This window comes from Phoca vitulina, unplaced genomic scaffold (assembly GCF_004348235.1).
Source record: "Phoca vitulina isolate PV1807 unplaced genomic scaffold, GSC_HSeal_1.0 scaffold30, whole genome shotgun sequence".
NCBI classification, from domain to species: Eukaryota; Metazoa; Chordata; class Mammalia; order Carnivora; family Phocidae; genus Phoca; species Phoca vitulina.
In genome coordinates, this window is record NW_022589733.1 from 6,545,009 (window position 1) to 6,565,579 (window position 20,571).

At 39.1% G+C, this 20,571-nt stretch overlaps 1 protein-coding gene across 14 annotated transcripts in view; it reads left to right on the forward strand.

Annotated features, from left to right (window-relative positions):
• CHD9 (chromodomain helicase DNA binding protein 9) overlaps window positions 1-9,378 on the forward strand; it is a 217,198-nt gene extending 207,820 nt beyond the window's left edge. For 12 of the 14 annotated variants that reach the window (XM_032424383.1, XM_032424391.1, XM_032424393.1 and 9 more), the window contains 3 exons: window positions 1,107-1,235; window positions 3,146-3,250; window positions 5,862-9,378. In XM_032424383.1, the coding sequence (XP_032280274.1) occupies window positions 1,107-1,235; window positions 3,146-3,250; window positions 5,862-6,737 (1,110 nt within the window). In that variant the 3' untranslated portion in view covers window positions 6,738-9,378. The remainder of the gene's footprint in view (window positions 1-1,106; window positions 1,236-3,145; window positions 3,251-5,861) is intronic. The other 2 variants (XM_032424390.1, XM_032424392.1) reach the window with 1 other exon arrangement.
• Window positions 9,379-20,571: the final 11,193 nt, after the last annotated feature.

A 20,571-nucleotide genomic window follows, 5' to 3' on the forward strand; every position in this document is an offset into this window, starting at 1 on the left:
TAAATCGTAGAGGGAAGCAGTATAGTTTGATGGAAAGAGTTTCATTGCCAGATACTACCACTTGCTGGTTGCATGACCTTAAGGAAGGTAACCTCTCCAAGCCTTGGTTCCCATTCGTAAAATGCAAGAATAATACCTTTTAATATCGTGACGACTACTTGAGGAGAGAGAAGAGAGACTATTGGTGAGACGAAGAGAAGAGGAAAGGCACAGCTGGCACAAACGTAGGTTCTGTCAGCACAGAAGAAAATCTGATGCTTCAGATGAAATTTATCCGGAGAAAAAGTAAAGAACTGTACAGTTCAGAGGAGGCTGCTCCAGCATTATCAGTGACTCCTTCAGACGACGCTAGGAACACGTGATCTGTCAGAGCTTAAGGGAGAATCTCATCTCAGGAGCCAGAATGCACACAGAATGATAGTGTTTTGTTCATATGATGGCCTTGAGTATTTGTTTAAATATATGATTTGAGGAAAAGATGTATATAATATTTCTTAAAGTCATATTTAATATTTTTATTAGATAGTTGACCCTTGAACAACACTTGAGTTTGAACTGTGTGGGTCCACTTATACGTGGATTTTTTCCAGTACAGTACTGAAAACGTGTTTTCTCTTCATTATGATTTTCTTAATAACATTTTCTTTTCTTGAGCCTACTTTGTTATAAGAGTACAGGATATGATATAAATATAACATGCTAAATATGTGTTAATCAACTGTTTATATTATCAGAAAGGCTTCTGGTCAACAGTAGGCTATTGCCAGTTAAGTTTTGGGGGAATCAAGAGTTATATGTGGATTTTCGAGTATGCACGGCAGCACCCCTGATCCCCATGTTGTTCAAGGGTCAACTGTATTAAATATAAAAATATTTAAAGTAATTTTAAAATGTAACAAAAGGGTAAATTCTTTAATATTATTTATGTATATATATGATATATATATAAACTGAAGGTAAAATATATAAGATATATGTATCTTCAATATATAATAGTATTATATATGTATCTTCAGTATTATAGAATTAAATTACTTGGATCAGCTCTTTTGTACTGTTTGCACAAGTAAAGATTTTAAAGCTGTTTCTTTGGTTGTATGTTTTAGAGAATGCAGCTCCATGAAGGGAGGCCCAAACAAAAAAGGCATCGTTGCAGAAACCCTAATAAACTCGATGTTAATAGTCTTACTGGAGAAGAACGTGTTCAGCTAATTAACAGAAGAAATGCCAGGAAGGTATGTATATATTTATTGTTAATCGTTATATTTAGGAGATCTTTAGAATACTGCTTCATTATGCCATGTTTTCTAACAGACCTGGAAATGGGTTAAAACTGGCAGATTTGTGGGAAAAGACATGGACTATAATTTTATGCAATCTAATTTCAATTCCCACACCTTTGGCTAAGCCATGGAATAAATAAGTCACTTGACACATCAGCGTGTAAGCAGTGTGACACTGCACGAGGGCCCTACATCCAAAGCAACAGTTCTCAGCACGGGGCAGTTTTGTCTTGCAGGGACATTTGGCAATGTCTGGAGACATTTTTGGTAGCCCCAGTTTGGGAGGTAGGGAGGTAGGTTTGGGGGAGGTGGCAGGCAGGGGAAGGATGCTGTTGGCATCTAGCAGGTAGAGGCCAGGATGCTGCTAAACATTCTACCGTACATAGGACAGTCCCTCACAACGCCCATCCAGAATGCTCATGCTGCAGAGGGTGAGAAACTGATGAGAGAGCCACCGTTCTCATCAGGCCGTCATAGATTTACATTTTTATCGCTATAATTTCCGATCGGGTGGCTATAAAGTATCTTGTTCCTTTAAATCAGCCTATTAACATAATTTTCTGACAGATGAAAATAAAATGTCTTAAACAAAGGTACCTTATAGAATAAGGGCACTGCTGTGTTTATCTTACAGCTTTTTTGACTGATGAATGGTAAGAGTCCGGTTTTTCCAAATTCTGTTTCTAAACCAAATGTGGCTCAACATTTATTTCCCCAAATTGTTTCTGTTTATGGATTGGTAGATGTCTCCTTCACCTCGTTTAAATTGGAGCTTAATAAAGGGGGTAACAAAAAGGAGAAGGCAAACAGAAACCACAGAGACTAAGTAAAGACTATAGAAAATACTAGAAAAGCATACCTATAGATATTATAACTATAAATACCTATAACTTACAGGTAGCATAACCATATTAAAATCCTGTCTGTATTCTATCAAGAGATTGTATATATTTAGAGAGGTATGGAAAGAGGAATTATCTTTAGACTCCAAAGGAACATTAAGGTGGTAGATCCAAATCATTTAAGTTTCAAAATATTTTGTTTTAATTTCCTACTAATTATTATATGTAGTTTTTAAATTTTTTCACATTGTGATTAGTTGGTTATATCACTGTTCACATTCAAAAGATGTATATATTTTTCTACTTCAGGGTTTTAATTTACATAATAGGTAAGAGCATGAGTTTGTTGAGACCTGAGTTTTAAAGCTGGCCCTAACGCTTCCTAGCTAGCTTTAGGCAACTTCTATAACTTCTCTGAGGTTTAATTCCTTCATTTGAAAAACGGAAATAATACTGTCTCAAAGGATATAGTGAGAACTAAAGTAAGTTTACATACTTAAAGTCCTAAGCATGATACTTGGCATATAATAATAAGAGCTTATTATTTGTTATGCACCAGACGCTGTGCTAAGGCACTTGAATTGTTTCATTTTTATCCTCATAAAACCCTATGAGGGAAGTGTTATTGTAATCCCCTTTGTATAGATCAGAAAATTGAGGCTCAAAGAGATTTACTGATTTGCCCCGTTCAAATAGCTGGTAAGTCTGAGTCCAGAGGGTAAATGCTCTTAACTAGGCTATATTGCCTATCCAGCGTAGCAAGTACACAGTAAATGGTAGTTATTCATTTTACTATTTTAGTCACTTTTTAAAGCATTTAAAATTTACATTACCATGTATCTGTATGGTATATTAGCAGTGCTTTTGGCTTGTGGTAGTCCTTTTTAATATAGTAGAGATCGTCAAAGGTAATTCAAGAAACACATGTGTCTTAAACTCTGTATAGCACAGAATAAAAGCAAGAAATGTCTTCATATTTAATAGTGTTTTTAAGTGTCTAACAATCTTTTTCATTTACAGGTTGGAGGTGCATTTGCTCCCCCTTTGAAAGATTTATGTAGATTCCTGAAAGAAAATTCAGAATATGGAGTAGCTCCTGAATGGGGAGATGTTGTTAAGCAGTCTGTGAGTAATTTCATAAATACTAACGTACATATCATCTTAAAAATTAGATGCCATTTAGTCAGACTTAGAAAGACAACTACCATATGATTCCACTCGTAAGTGGAATCTAAAACCAAAACCAAAACAAACAAAAAGCAGACTCAGATCTATAAATATGGAGAATAAACTGATGGTTGCCAGAGGGGAGGTGGGTGGGGAGAGGGGCAAAATGGATGAAGGGGGAAAGGGAGGTACAGGCTTCCAGTTATAGAATGAATCCATCATGGGAATACAAGGCAGAGCATAAGGAACATAGGCAGTGATGCCGACCAGCGATGTAGCGGGGCAGATGGACGCTACGCTTGTGGCGAGTGCAGCATAACGTGTAAGCCTGTCAGATCACTAAGTTGTACACCTGGAACTAATATAACATTGGGTGTCAACTATACCAAATTAAAAAGGAAATTAGCTGCCATTTAACTGTAGCAGAGATGAAATTTTAAGTCAAGAATTAACAATATTGTGTGAACAGGTGCCAGTGTTGAGTTCACAGTTTTTATTTTGCAGTACACGTTACAAATTTCTCAGATGTTTGCTGAGTTAGAATGCAGAATCAATATATACTGATCTGTTTTTATTTTAACCTCTAAGATAACTATTTGAGCAAGGCCACAAAGATTAACCAAAGATGTGGGGAAAGAAATATATAAGGATATTCATCATAGTACCGTAGTAAAAAATTGGGAATATATTAATGGTCCATCCATATATTGGAAAACTGTGCAACTGTGCAAAAATTGTATCTTAGAAGAACATCTAAAGACAAGGGAGGAAAAGGTCACAGTATGTTAAATGGAGTAGTAATTAAGCTCTCGGAAAAGCAAAGCATGATCACGTGGTAAATGCTGAATAAAAAATAGCTATTATTTCTACAAGTGTCCAAATGAAAAGGGCAGGCTATAAAACTGTGTTCATTATGATTCTATTTATTTTAGAAACGGAAGTGGGGAGAATTGTAGAATCTGTGTATATGCATAAGGGAAAAATGAAATACACATTCTAAAATGTTAGCAGTGGTTCTCTCCGAATGGTAAAATTATGGATGATTTTTTTTCCCTTGTATTTCTTTGTTGTCTTGTTTTCTGGAGTGAACCCTAATGCTTTTGTAAAGAAAACAAGTAAGCTGATCAATTCAAAACAAAATTGTAAAATAGTACCATGAGAGTCTTTGAAACTGCCGTCTAGGGGCGCCTGGCTGGCTCAGTCGGTAGATGATGTGACTCCTAACCTCAGGGTCGTGAGTTCAAGCCCCACGTTGGGCGTGGAGCCTACTTTAAAAAAAAAAAAAGGTATTGCAGCTGCTGTCTGGAGCGGTCACAGCTGGCGGCCATGAGGCGCACGTGGCTGTTGCGCACTTGAGTACGGCTGACACACAGCGTCACATTAGTGTCGGGCGTACTGCGTAGTGATTGGACAGGTGTGTACTTACGCTGTGCTCAGCACGGTGCCGCCGCCACCTGTCACCGTACAGCCCTGTGACAGCATCACTGACTGTATGTATCCCCTGCGCTCTGCTTTTTACTCCCGTGACTTGGGCCCCGAGTGGCTCAGTCAGTTAGGCGTCCAGCTCTCGATTTTGGGTCAGGTCATGATGCCAGGTCATGAGATCAAGCCCCGCTTCAGGCTCCGCACTGGGTGTGGAGCCTGCTTAGGGTTCGCCCTCTCCCCCTGCCCCTCCCCCCAATTAATTAATTAATTAATTATAAAAATTATTCCCGTGACTTATTCATTCCATAACTGGAGCCTGTGTCTCCCACTCCCCTTCACCCATTTTGCCCACCCCCCCCACTCTGGTTTGGGATTTTGAAGACTAAGTTTGGAAAAAAATTTAAAAATATCTTTATTTTCATAGATTACATATTAAAATGGTAATATTTTGGTTAAATTATGTTAGACTGTATTACTAAAGTTAATGTCACCTGTTTCTATTTTACCTTTTTTAATGCAGCTGCTAGAAAATTTAAAATTACATATGTGGCTTACGTTATATTTCTGTTGGACAGTGCTGGTCTAGAGGTTCTACACTCCTACCACCTTTAGGAGTTCTGAGCCCAGAAAGTCACGGGAGAATCACTTGAATATCTTTTTCAGCATGGCTCCATCTCCCTCCCTTATTCCCAAAGTGACAGAGGTTCACATGAAGCATCTCATTGTAATCGTAACCTCTCACTGACTTTCTCTGTCCTTTCCTTATCGTTCTTCTAGCTTGGAAGAGGGGCACTCCTTTCGTCTTTTAGAGTAATTGATGGTGCGAAACATGTAAGGGTGTGGAAGTAACCCTTATGAGAAAGTGTCTTTGGACCTCCTGTTTTCTAGAACTCTTCTACAAACGTGTGCCTCACAGTGTGGAGGAAAGCTAGAGGCCCCTTCCTGCTTTCTTACCCTCTGAAAAAATGAGCAGTGGACGAACTCTTTCCCACCACTACTTACAATATGGAATGAGGCTCTCTCTTTCATACTTGACTATGTTCTAGCAACACAGACTCAGTTTATGAATAATTACCGATTTTAATGTGATAGCTATTGATTTTATTCTAATGTAGCTATTGTTGCTGATTTTTTTTTTTTTCAGGGATTTCTTCCAGAGAGTATGTATGAGCGTATTCTCACTGGTCCTGTTGTGAGAGAGGAAGTCAGCAGGCGGGGGCGACGGCCTAAAAGTGGAATTGCCAAGGCCACAGCGGCGGCGGCAGCAAGTGCCACCAGCATGTCAGGCAGTCCTTTGTTAGCCAACGGATTACTTCCAGGTGTGGATCTCACGACCCTTCAGGCCTTACAACAAAACCTACAAAACTTGCAGTCCCTGCAAGTAACCGCAGGGCTGATGGGAATGCCTGCTGGCCTTTCTTCTGGAGGAGAAGCTAAAAACGTGGCCGCCATGTTCCCCATGCTGCTGTCAGGAATGACTGGCCTACCAAATCTGCTGGGCATGGGAGGACTCCTGACAAAGCCTACCGAATCTGCAACCGAAGAGAAAAAGGGAAATGACTCGAAGGAGCTAGAAGGAAAAAAAGAAAGGACAGAGAGTCAAAATTCAGAGAACGGGGGAGAAAACTCCGTGTCGAGTTCTCCTTCCACGTCCTCCACTGCTGCATTAAGTACAGCTGCAGCTGCCAGCCCATTAGCTCTTAACCCACTACTGCTCTCTAATATACTCTATCCAGGGATGCTGCTCACTCCAGGCCTTAATCTCCATATGCCAACTTTGTCCCAGTCCAATACTTTTGACGTACAGAAAAACAAAAACAGTGACTTAGGCTCGTCTAAGTCCCAGGAAGTAAAGGAGGAAGATTCCAGAGTTAGAGATCAGGAAGACAAAGGGGGAACTGAAGCAAGTCCTCTCAATGAGAACAGCACAGATGAGGGTTCAGAGAAAGCCGATGCTTCATCTGGATCTGACAGTACGTCATCGTCGTCCGAGGATTCAGATTCTAGTAACGAAGACTGACTCCCAGACTGCACTTAAATTATGAACTGATTTTGGATTTTTTTTTCTTTAATTATGAATTGTAAATACCCCAGTGTTGAGTGCATCAATAACTTACTGACCGAACATTTCAGTTATTTGTTTAGAAGTGCAAACTGCTTTCAGAGACGTTTTGCATGTAATATTTCTTAAGATCCATAAGTTTCTGAACTCGTATGTACTATCAAATACATAAAGGTGTAAAATTACAACAAAAAGGCATTATAATTTTGTTGGGGGTTAATTTTATGAAAATTATGCTCAATAAGAGTTGTATATTTAATATATTTGCAGTGAACACAGAATACTTTATGCATATTACTGATTTAATTTGAATATAGTTTTACAGCCTCCTTGACACCTATAATTTACAGATCAAAACTCAGCAATAATTTGGGCAGCTAATGAATGTCATGAAAGCTGTAGAATCTACATCACCATCCATTGCTTTAATTACATGAAAATGCTCTAGTGTCGTGATGCACTGCTGACGTTTCCAATTCAGGTACAAGTGTGTTTTAAAGAAGAAATAAGTTTCCCAATCAGCCAATTTAACTGGCTACCTGTTACCTCAGCTGAGTTAGTTTAGGAAGTTTACATTCGTTTCTAATTCTATACTTGTTTTCAGGGGTTTTTTAAACACATCCTATATATCATGTTAATCTGGCAAGAAATATGACTTGCTTTTTGCTGAGCTTAACTCTGATATCAGTAAAATTAAGTCATAAAAGAATCCTGTGTCATGGGACTTTGGCACCCTCTAGACATACTTAGTTTTACTTTTTCAAAGTTTGGCCTCCTATAAGAAATCATTATGTCTCTGATGAGTAATGTCTGTTTCCAGGGTTCAGAAAAGGCAAACTCATGAAATACCACTGAGAAGAACTTTCCACACAGCATACTTCATGTAAAAGAAATCGTTTGTTTGCTTTATTTGTGTAGATTTCTATTTGTGTTTTATGTCATGGAAATATTCCAACATTAACAGATGATAGTGATAAAGTAATATGCAGAATAGTCTAAATTCTTTTTTTTTTTTTTTTTTTTTTTTTTAGTTTCTAGGTATAAGCAGACTAAATGTTGCCCAGAATCAGTGTTGGGTTATCAGTTTATATTAAATATACTGAGTTGGCCCATTTTGAATATGCACTTTGAATGATCTCAAAAAAATATATACAAGTTATACCTGTAAACCACAAAAACGAAGCCCAAGGCTTCTGATCAATTTCTTAGAACCCTTTATCATGTAAAATTTGTCTGATATTTGATTTGTGATACAGTTTCTCCTGCTAAAGCTGCTATTAATTCTGACAAGATGGAGAGGTCCAGGATCCCTGTCATGTACATTTAAAACAATTAGAACTGAATTGGACATAAAATACCATTTACATCCTAAGGAGAGAAAGATGTTAGCATTTTTCTGGTACTTGAATAAATCAGTGATAAAATTTGCGAGGGGCTAAATTTAGGGGGGAAAAGTACCCCATTTCTCTCCCACAGAAAAAAATAACTTTCAGTACGTTTTGATAGAACTCCGTTGTTTTGTCATGAATCCAATTATATTGGATTCTCCCAGATCTTTACCAGTAAATTATGTTTCTGTATGTAAGATAACTAATCCCTCATTAGAGAGACAGTGTTACGTGTATTTACAAAATCATATATGTTCCATCGAGATTGTATTGATTTTTGTATTTTTCCCAAAATAGTACTTTGAATTGATAGTTCTTTATGCAATGTCTTAGCAATAGTCACTATAATGCCCATCCAGGAGAAGTGGGTAGTAATTCTTCATCATGAAAATGATATATTACATATTTAGTATCTTCCCTTGGCAGTATTGCACTTTTGTTGAACTAGAATACACCTATGAGATAGCCAAAGTTTTTCAAACACAGTTAACTTAGTTTGCCGGTGGGGTATTTCAACACCATCCATATTTCCCTCTCTCCCACTAGTTCTACCCACATAATCTTCATTCCTTTCTTTCCCCAATTAAAAAAAGGGGGGGGGGAAGCCCTAGATCTTGTCACTAAAAATCTAATTTATATCAAATTTATGAGATAAAGTATTTTCCTAATTATGATCAGATGAATTTGGTTAACATCTTAGTGATTCTCTTTCTATGTAATAAGGCAATTGCAGTTTTCAAAGCATTAAGGCTAATACTATAACGTTAAACTTTCTCTTGGGTTTCAAGACACTTCTATTTAGTATTGATTGGGGAAAAGTTGTCCAGCTGTCAGCTTAAAAAAAAATGCAAATATGGTTGTGTAAAGTTAAGGGTTATAAGGAAAAAAAAATCAGTAGAATTACATAATACTAAAGTTGCAGTTGAAAGGATATCCAAGTATGTGTTGGTAGTTACTAAAAGAATTATAGCTGTTATTGCCTTGTATTTATAGCCCTTGTTTCAGGTTTCATGATTCAAGTCTTAGTCCAATTTTTCTTTTGGACATTTGCAATATTTACCAGTTGTGTTTTGTGTAGTCCGAATTTGCTTTCTGTAGTTGAGCAAACGTCTTAAAAAAGTCATTTGTAATTTATTAAATTACTTTCTATGATGTTCTATAGAGCAAATGGAAGTTTAATTATTTTTTATTAAACATATTCTTTGACTACCCATGATGTCAGCGTCTGTACATGACAATACTCCTTTTTTTAATTGACTTTTATCTATAATTTATCTTAATCCAATTGTGAAAGAAACCCTAGTCCTGAATCTCTAAAAGGAAAGTATACCTTGGAAGAATTTTTAAAGGAGAGAAGTTGGCTATAATTACATCCACAATATCATTATATCCTTAAGTTTTCTTCCCCTGAACCTTAAAAATGTCCAGAAAGACTCAGAGATGTACCTCACCTCGTAAAGGAGTACATTTTGGATATCTGTAATTATTTTTCCCCTTGGTCTTAAGAGTCTTTCCTAATTCATCACTATTGTTTTTAGTGTTTCTGTAAACATGAAAGAAATTTAGTTTTCCCCTAAATAGAAAAGTAGAACAGAAGAGTCTCGACATACACTCATTTACCTTGGAACCCATTTACCTATACTTTCGTGCTTAGAAAACCTTTTTTTTTTTCTTTTTTGTACAATGTAGCATGTAAACACGAGCCAACTACTTTGTCTAGTGCTCACCCAGAGGAACAGTATCTATACCAGTGCTAGAGGAAGATTTGGCTATGTTAGATGTTTCTGAGAGAAGATACACTATGTACAAAACGATGGGTTCTGTGTGTTGAGAGCTACAGGAGGGAGAGTGATTTTTGACTACGAGTAGTGTTCATCTTCTACAACAAATTTAGAATTTAATCTCTACGTAAATACAACTCCAGTACATAAGCTGTTTATTTTAAAATGCAGAAAAGCACAAAGAATAAAAATACTTAAATCATCATAAACCCACCCTGAGATAAATCCTGTTCATATAGATACCCAATGTTTTTATATGTATGTTATATACATGTAGTGGGTTGAATCGTGTCGTCCACAAATTTATGTCAACCCAGAACCTCAGAATTTGACATTTGGAAATAGGGTCCTGGCAGATGTAATTAGTTAAGACGCAGTTATACTAGGTGAGGGTGGGCCCTAAATCCAATGACTGGTTCCTGATAAGAAGAGGAGAGGACACACAGACAAAGGGAAGAAAGTCATGAGCCAACAAGCAGAGATTGGAGTGACATAGATGCCCCCGAGGAACAGGAAGGAAGGTCAGCAACCACCAGAAGCTAAGAGAGCAGCATGGAACAGATTCTCCTTCAGAGCCTCCAGAAGGAAGCAACCTGGCCAACACCTAGATTTTGGACTTCTGGCCTGAATTGTGGGAGAATAAATTTCTGTTGTTTTAAGCCACACCGTTTGTGATAATTTGTTATGGTAGCCCTAGGAAACTTCTACATTTTCATATTAAAGCAGTATTATGTGGGACATAATATTTACTGTTCTGCCCTTAATATACTGACCTACATCAATAAGTACCCTGCGTCGTGATGTTTAATACATAGTATTGTCTCATACAGATGTAATTTATTTAACCATGTACTTAAAAATGGACATTTGAGTTTCAAATACGTATCTTTTGCATCCATCCCGAGGACTTCCTTAATCCGTAGAAGTGAAACGACTTCCTCTGTTTTTAAGGATTTTGATTTGTGTTGCCAAGTTTACAACAAGGCCATGAGTAGCAATTTATACTACCCCAGCAGCATTTTGTGCATGCTCACCCCAAAATCTTACCAATACTGTGTATTGTCTTTTGAAGTAATCTTTGCCAAATAGGCAAACGTACCATCTTGATGAATTTTTAAATTATTCTTCCTTTTTCTTACTAAAAAATAAGACATACATATTCTAGAAAACTGGGAGGCGGGGGGTTTGAGGAGGAGGAGTTGGGGAAGCATGAAGAAAACCAAAACCCCCATAATGTTGAATGCTCAGAGATTTGGGTCATTTTTCTTCGCATATACATATTATGTATTATTTTGATAAGAATGGAGTTATACTGTACATACCATTTTGTAACTTCTTTCACTTATTATATCATGATAATTTTCCCATGTCATTAAAGAATCTTCCACAGCGTTTTTAAGGACTTTCTCATTCCACTATATAGACGCAACATAATTTATTTAATGCCCAATTATTGAACACTTAGATATTTTTCAGTTTTGGGCTAAACAATGATATGTTTGTAGTTAAGTCTCTTCATACACTTGGGATTTTTTCATTAAAATAAATACCTAGGCATGAGATAGTTACGTTTGGATTTTAAGACCAGTTGGATTGTACTGTTTTCTACCCCAACAGCAGAGCATAAAACTACTTCCTTCCCTGTGTCTCTTTTGCACCCCCGGGCATTAGAATATTTTTTAATCTTTGTCAATTTGATAGACAAAAAAATAGATTCTTGTTTTAGTTTACATTTCTTTGACTATTAGTAATATAAACTCTTTCATATCTCTTCCTAAGGCCATTTGTATTCTGTGTATTAACTGTTCATGTTCTCTGTGCAATATCTGTTATATAAGAGGTAAATATTTTTCCCAATTTGCCTGTGAATTTTGCTTTTTTTTAATGCGCAAGTTTTACATTTTTATGTGGTCATTTTGATATTCCATTTTTTCACATTTAAGTTTCTGATGTTTTTCCACAGAAAAATCTTTTCACCCCCAAATTCTATACATGTTTACTTTTTTTTAATATTTAGTGCCTTTGTTGACTTAGAATTTATTTTGGTAACATACATATGGTATAAGATAAGAATCCTAATTTGAATTTTTTTAATAATTATGCAGTATCCCAGCATTATTTTGTATATAATGTCTCCACTGATTTGACATGCCTTCATTGATCATAATTAAATAATTCATGTATGTATATGTGAATTATTTAGATATATATGAATTTAGATCATATCTATCATAAATATGCATGATGTATCTATGATATATCATGTAAACAGTAAACATAAGAAAACTGGAGTGGCTATACTAATAAAAGATTAACTTTAAAACAAACAAATGTTGCTAGAAATTAATGAGAACATTTTTTAATGTTATAAGAGTCATTCTATCAGGAAAATATAACACTTACATAGGCACCTAACAACAGAGCCACAAAATACATGCAGCAAAAACTAACAAAATTGAAAGGAAAAATATACAAATCAATGATAATGCTTGGAGACTTCAATATCTAACTTTCAGTAATGGATACAACAAGTAGGCAAATGGTCAACAAGAAAACAGAAGCCCAAACAACACTATAAACCAACTGGACCTAAGAAGCATTTGTTGAACACACCACCAGATAATAGCAAAAAAAAATTATTCTAAGGCACACAAGACCATTCTCCAGGATAGACCATGAAACAAGTCTCAGATTTTAACCATACTAAGTATGGTTACACAATGGAATGAAATTTGAAATCAGTTACAAAGCATGGATATTCACAAATATGTGGAAATTAAACAACACACTCATAAATAACCAATGAGTCCTAGAAATCTCAATCTCGAAGTTAGAAAATAATTTGCGATGAATGAAAGCAAATACACAACATGCCAAAACATGAGATGTAGCCAAGGCAGTGCAAAAAAGAAATTTATGTGTAAACATCTACATTAAGAAGAAAAAGCCTCAAATCAATGTAACTTTCTTCTTTAAGAAACTAGAAAAAGATCGAATTAAACCCAAAGCAAGAAGTCAGGAAATTAAGATTTGAGCCTGATTAATGAAATGGAAAGTAGAGAAAATTGGGGCGCCTGGGTGGCTCAGTCGTTAAGTGTCTGCCTTCGGCTCAGGTCATGATCCCAGGGTCCTGGGATCGAGCCCCGCATCCAGCCCCTCATTGGGCTCCCTGCTCCGTGGGAGGCCTGCTTCTCCCTCTCCCACTCCCCCTGCTTGTGTTTCCTCTCTCGCTGCCTCTCTCTCTGTCAAATAAATAAATAAAATCTTAAAAAAAAAAAAATTTATAAAACCAAAAGGTAGGTCTTTAAAAAAACAAAATTGACAAACTTTCAGCTAGACTGATCAGTAAAAAAAAAAAAGCTTCAAATTACTAGAATCAAAAATGAAAGGGAACATCCTTACAGAAATAAAAAGGATCATAGGGAAACTTACGAATAATTGTATGCCAATAAATTAGATAAAACTAGATGAAATGGCAAATTCCAAGGCACAAACTAGTGAAACTGAATCAAGAAAAAAGAGATTATAACAAAATAAAGAGTCTAATAAAGTAATGAGATTAAATTACTAAAAGCAACGAAAAACACGATAAAATCCCTGGATGAGGTGGCTTTATTGAGGGGAGAAGAAAAAAAGAACACCTGTTCCTCACACACTCTTCCAAAAATGGAAGAGGAAATATTCCCCAATTTGTTTTATGAGGTCAGTATTATCCTAATACCAAACCCAAAGACACCACAAGGGAACTGCCTATTGATAGCCCTTACGACTATAGAATGCAAAAGTTTTCAACAAATTGCTAACAAACTGAATCCAGCAACATGTGAAAAGTATTATACAACCCTGACCAAGTTGGATTTATCCCAGGATTGCAAAATTGCTTCAACAAACAACTGATGTACTATTCACAGAAAAAGGGTGGGGGGAACCACATAATTATCTCAATAGATGAAGAAAAAAAACATTTCACAGGGAAGTGTGTAGGGGGATGGGGTAAATGGGTGATGAGCATTACGGAGGGCACTGGGTGTTATATGCAAGTGATGAACCACCAAATTCTACCTCTGGAACTAATAATACACTGTATGTTAAGTAACATGAATTTAAATAAAACCTAAAAAACAGTTATTGATTAAAAAAAAAACATTTCATGAGATTCAACACCCTTTCATGATTTAAAAACAAACAAAAAGGGTAGTAGAGATGGAAGAGAACTTCCTCAATCTGATAAAGGGCATCTATAAAATACCCATAACTAACATCATACTTAATAAAAACTGAATTTTTTTTTAAGAGAGAGAGAGTGAATGAGGGGGAGGGGCAGAGGAGAGGGAGAGAGAGAATCTCAAGCAGGCGCCACTCGCAGAGCCTAACGCAGGGCTTCATCTCACAACCCTGAGATCATGACCTGAGCCAAAATCAAGAGTCAGTCGCTTAACCTACTGAACCACCCAGGCACCCTAACACTGAATATCTTCTAAGCCAAGACAAGACCAGGGTGTCCACTCCTGGCACTTTCCTTGAACATTGTTCTGGAGGTTCTATTCAGGGCAATAAGGCAAGAAAAGGAGAAAAAGGCTTCCAGACTGGGAAGCAGGAAGTAAAACTCTCTATTTGCGGACAACATGGTCTTGTAAATAGAAAATCCTAAGAAATTCACTAAAAAACAAAAACAACTATTAGAACTAATAAACAATTTCAGCAAGGCTGCAGGGTACAAGTTCAATATAGAAAAATAATTGGATTTCTGTACAGAGGCAAAAATAATCGGTAAATGAAATTAAGAAAAATTTATGATAGCATCAAAAATAAAATACTTAGAAATAAATTTAACAAAAGAAGCGCAAAACCTGTACACTGAAAACTACAAAACATCGTTGAAAGAAATTAAAGAGGACCTAAATAAATGACAAGAATCCCCAAACTAACCTACAGATTCTGTGCAGCACCTATCAAAACCCCAGCTGGCTTCTTTGCAGAAATTGACAACTGGATCCCAAAATTCCTACAGAAATACAAGGACCCAGGGGTGCCTGGATGGCTCAGTTGGTTAATCGTCTGCCTTGGGCTCAGGTCGTGATCCTGGTGTCCTGGGATCAAGCCCCGCATCGGGCTCCCTGCTCAGCGGAGAGCCTGCTTCTCCCTCTCCCACTCCCCCTGCTTGTGTTCCCTCTCTCGCTGTGTCTCTCTCTGTCAAATAAATAAAAATCTTAAAAAAAAAAAAAAATTTAACATGTCCAAACCTAGACTCTTGATTACTCCTCACCATACTTCTAGTTGCTCAGACCTAACACGTGTCATCCTTGACAACCGCCCCCACCCTACCCCTCCGTATCCAGTCCATCAACAAATCCTGTTCCATATTTCCATTTTCTAGGTTAAGGGAATGAATTCAACATATGCATATAATTTTGCATTCTCACAAAATCCACTAAGTTGCAGTAAAGGGAATTCTTTTACTTCTTTTTTATTTTTTTTTTAAAGATTTTATTTATTTGAGAGAGAACACAAGAGAGAAAGAGAGAGAGTTGAGGATGAACAGGAGGGAAGGGGGGGAAGGGCAGAGGGGGAGGGGAGGGAGAAGCAGGCTCCCCAGTGTGCAGGGAGCCTGCCAGGGCTTGATCCCAGAACCCTGAGATCATAACCTGAGCAGAAGGCAGATGCTTAACTGACTGAGTCACCCAGGTGCCCCAAGGAAATTCTTTTAAATGACAAACCCATAGTACAGGGAGAATGGGAAAAAAAACAGTTGCAAAACTCCGGAAACTGAAACAGACCACTGAAAATTGACAAGTCTCCAAAAAAAGTAAACAAATTGACAGTAGGAAAAGCTGAAAACTGGGAGTTCCTTTCTATTTGCTAAATGGGATGCTGCCAGATTCATGCATTGCTTAGTAAAGCTAATTAGATCTTCAGGAAAGAAAAAGAAAAAGAGAAAAGAAAGAGAAAGAGAAGGAAAAAGAGAGAGAAAGAGGGAAGGAAGGAGGGAAGGAAAGAGGGAGGGAGGAAAGAGAGGAAGGAAGGGAGGAAGGAGGGAAGGAAGGAAGGAAGGAAGGAAGGAAGGAAGGAAGGAAGGAAGGAAGGAAGAAAGGGAAAGGAAGGAGAAAGGAAAGGACAGGAAAAAGAGAAAAAAGAAAAAAGAGAAAGGAAAGCTGAAAACTAATCCAAGTTACAGTTCTGTATCCTGAAAAGGTTTAGGAATTAGCAATACCGAATTCATCTACAACTGAGGATAAAAGAGCGACTATTAATGGAAAAAGTGAGTCTTAGAACCCCTTCCACACTCATGACCACTGACTGTCCCTCTCGTGTCTTTGCAGAGGTCTGGAGGTCTGTTACATGGAAAGCTGTTTCTGCACCGGGCGCCCTTGGCACAGGCAAGGACGTGGCCTCCATATGGAAACAAAAGGATAAAGTGACTGATACTAAAGCTTAATATCCTGAGTCATTTTCCCCTAGTTGGCTCCCTGAATTCTGGCATCCAGACTTATATTTTGCAGCAGGAGATTAAAAGACAATTCACTGGGGACTCCAATTTTTTCCTGAGAAAATACTTTAAAAGCTGTATTTCATGATGGTTGCCCAACAAATAGCACACTTTGATTACCCCATGCGGTGTTTCTCAGTGGGGGGCAATTTTTCCTCCCCAGGGCACATTTGGCAATGTCTGAAGACATTTTTGGTGTCACAATGTGATGGTGGGTGTGTGTCCCTCTGGCATCTGCTGGGTCGATATCTGTGATGCTGCTAAACATCTTAAAATGCACAGGACAATCCCTACCTCCCACCCCACAACAAGGAATTATTTATTGGATGCTAAATGTCAGTAGTCCCAAGGTTGAAAAAACTGTGTCCTACAGTCATCAAGCCTCATTTATGTACTGAGAGCTTCCTATTAGCTTTAAAAAAAAACAAAAAAACAAAAAAACTTGGGCACCTGGGTGGCTCAGTTGGTTGGGCGACTGCCTTCAGCTCAGGTCATGATCCCAGAGTCCTGGGATCGAGTCCCACATCGGGCTCCCAGCTCAGTGGGGAGCCTGCTTCTCCCTCTGACCCTCTCCCCTCTCATGCTGTTTCTCTCTCGCTCGCTCTCTAATAAATAAATAAATAAAATCTTTAAAAAAAAAACTTTATTGCGATATAATTTATATACTACAAATCCACCCATAAAACATGTACAACAGACTCTAGTATATTTTCAGAGTTGTACAATCATCACCACAATCCAATTTTATTTTATTTTATATTTTATTATTATTACTGGGGGAGTTGGGGAGAGGCAGAGGGAGAGAGAGCATCTTAAGCAGGCTCCGTACCCAGCATGGAGCCCAACGTGGGGCTCGATCTCACAACCCTGAGATCATGACCTGAGCTGAAATCAAGAGTCAGATGCTTAACCAACTGAGCCACCCAGGCAGCCCAGCACCCCAATCCAATTTTAGAACATTTATATCACCCTAAAAAGAAACCTCATGTCCATTTTCACCCATCACCTTTTTATCCCCCAATTTTTAATTGTGATCGGATTGCCAGGATCTACCAGACATCAGAGGAAAACTTTTAACACAGAAGATAGAAATCTAAACAAACAACAAAGAGCAAGGAACAGAAACTGCAGAGAGGAAATCTTTCCAAAAGTTTTCAAAGAGATGAGAATTGTATCCATGAGAGAAAAAAGAAGAGGAAACAAATGTACATTAGCATATGTATAATATTATAGTAATAGATTATATTTATATAGAATTCAGAGAACAAAAAGTCAGTAAAAACATGATAGCAGAGATGAACATTCAACAGAAATGTTAAATAGGAATATTAAGTTGAGAAAATGTTTCAGGAAATAAGCAAAGAGATGGAAGGTTAAAAAAAAAAAAATTCTAAGACCAATTTAGAAGGTCCAATATTCCATAGGGACAATAGAGAGAACAAAAGAAAGAATATCTGTGAACCTAATAATTCAAGAAGATTTCCCAAGATTGGAGGGCATGAGTTACTTCTGAATGTCCAGCACGATGAATAAAAATAAACCCACACCAGAACAATCATCAAGCAATTTCAGAATACAAGCGTAATACTTCCAGATATGGGGATCGCATGTAGGTGGGACAGACTAGACTGGAGCAATGGGACTCAAGAAACTGCCACGTCATCACAAAGATCCCTGCTCTTTGGGGGTACTCCCTTTTTAATTCTGGGACAGGATGCACCGGTAAGGTACCCAGATTCTTCTCTGCACTTGGCTCATCTTCACCACAGGCTGCTGAGTTCCTGCTCTCCCTATGGATGATGAGTCCCAGGCTAGGCCCTGCTGACCTAGTCAGCAGAGGACACCCATTTCACCCCGCAGAAGTGTTTGGCCTGGCCCTATTCCTGGGAGCTGGAAGAGCCTTGGACAAGCTTACAAGTGACCATACAGAGTAGCCCACTTCCTCTGACTATTCCCAGACATCCGGCTCTGACTCATACCTGCCCTACCAGATCCTCCAGCTGTAGTGAATGCTCTGTTTCTCAGGACTCACTCAATGACCTTCCCCACTGACTTCCCAGCAGGAGCCCTTAGAAAGCCTCCAAATGGTAAAGCCAAGACCAAGTCCCTGAGGCCCTGTTCAGCTTCCATGCTCCTGGGAGCCTGCCTCCAAGAAGGAGAGGCAGGACTACCCTTTCCTGACACCACTATGCTTGTGCTTGCCTCCCAGTTTCTCAAAACACAGCACCATACTGTTTAGAGATACATATATAAGCCATGAAACTGTAAAGAAAAGCAAGGGGAGGGGCGCCTGGGTGGCTCAGTCGTTAAGCTTCTGCCTTCGGCTCAGGTCATGATCCCAGGGTCCTGGGATCGAGCCCCGCATCGGGCTCCCTGCTCAGTGGAAAGCCTGCTTCTCCCTCTCGCACTCCCCCTGCTTGTGTTGCCTCTCTCGCTGTGTCTCTCTGCCAAATAAAAAAATAAAATCTTAAAAAAAAAAAGAAAGAAAAGCAAGGGGATTATTAGCATAGCAACTAAGTTGTGGTTACGTCTTAAAGAATGGGGAATACTGTTGTAGCTGTCCTCTTGGGCCCTCGAAGGCATTTATAGTTCTCAACATGGGTGGTGGGCACATGAGTATGGGTTTTGTGACTTATTATTCTTTGAACTTCTTTGTGTGTATATACTTTGTTTTATACATGTCTATGTGTGTAAATTATTTCATAGTAAAGTGTGTGTGTGTGTGTGTGTGTGTGTGTGTATCTCCTGAATCTGGGCACCTCACTACCTCTACTATCTCCATTAATTCAGTCTATTTTGCAGACAGCAACTAATGTGAGCTTTTAAAATCGTGGGGCACCTGGGTGGCTCAGTTGGTTAAGCGTCTGCCTTTGGCTCAGGTCATGATCCCGGGGTCCTGGGATCGAGCCCTGCATCGGGCTCCCTGCTCGTCGGGAAGCCTGCTTCTCCCTCTGCCTCTCCCCCTGCTTGTGCTCTCTCTCTCTCTCTCAAATGAATAAATAAAATCTTTAAGATAAAATAAAATCATAAGCCAGACCATGTCAGCTCTCTGTTCAAAACCCTCCTCTGGCATATTCCACTGTAATCAGAGTGACAGCCAGGGTCTTCACCTTGGCCTGTGAGCATGCACGAGACCAACCCCCACATCCCCCTCTGACATCGATTCCTACCACTCTTGCCCTTGTCATTCTGCTCCAGGCGCACTAACATCCTGGCTGTAGCCCCAACACACGAGGGCCCTTCCACCTCAAGCCCTTTGTATTCACTAGTTCTTGTCCTGCAAAACTCTCCCTCAGGATCTCTGCATCACTTGCTCACTAACCTCAGTCAGATCTCAGTGCCAACGTCACTGGCCTTCTTTGACCATCCTATCTAAAATAGCACGTCTCCTGTCATTGTTAAGAAAACAGAACCCAATATATAGATTTTGCTTATCTGGACAGTGAACTCAACAGGGCTTGGTGACAATGGATGAAGGACTCAAGGAGAGCAAGTGGATGAGCGGTGGAGTTTCCAGAAGGGAGATGTAATGAGGCTGGGGGCGAAGCAGGTTTGGGGAGGAAGATCCTGAGTGTACCCTGGACGTGTTTACTTTGTAGCGTCCGCCAGCCCTGCAGGTAGAGGTGCGGAGCCAGCACTCGGCACTCAGAAGACAGGTGCAGCCCGGAGATGCACTTGGCAGTGGCCGCCGGCTGGAGATCAAAGCCGAGGGAATGGGTGAGCTTGCCTGGGAAGAGAAGGCAGAGTACCAAGAGGAGAGGTCCGCAGACGGAGGCCTGAGAGGCACAAAGGGGACCGCAGAAGAGAAATCAGACAGGTAGGAGGGAAGCCAGGAGGGTGGGTTTCCCAGAGGCCAGTGGGAAAGCGCGGAAGAGCTTCTGTGGGAGATGGTGGTGACTGTCGGAGGCTGCTGAGGACAGACGCGAGGGACTTAGAAATGGAAGTCCCAGAGTGGGCGGTGAGAAAGTTGCAGGGGCAGGGAGAAGTCAGGGAAGGCAGGGATGGGAGACTGAAGTCTCTGGAGGCTGGCTAGGGTGGGTTCCTACGGAGAGTCTGGAACGCACTAGGGAGCGTGTTGAGTGAGGGGTCATCATCAACGGCAGGGGGTTCCTGATGAGTTTGGGGGGGGGGGGGCG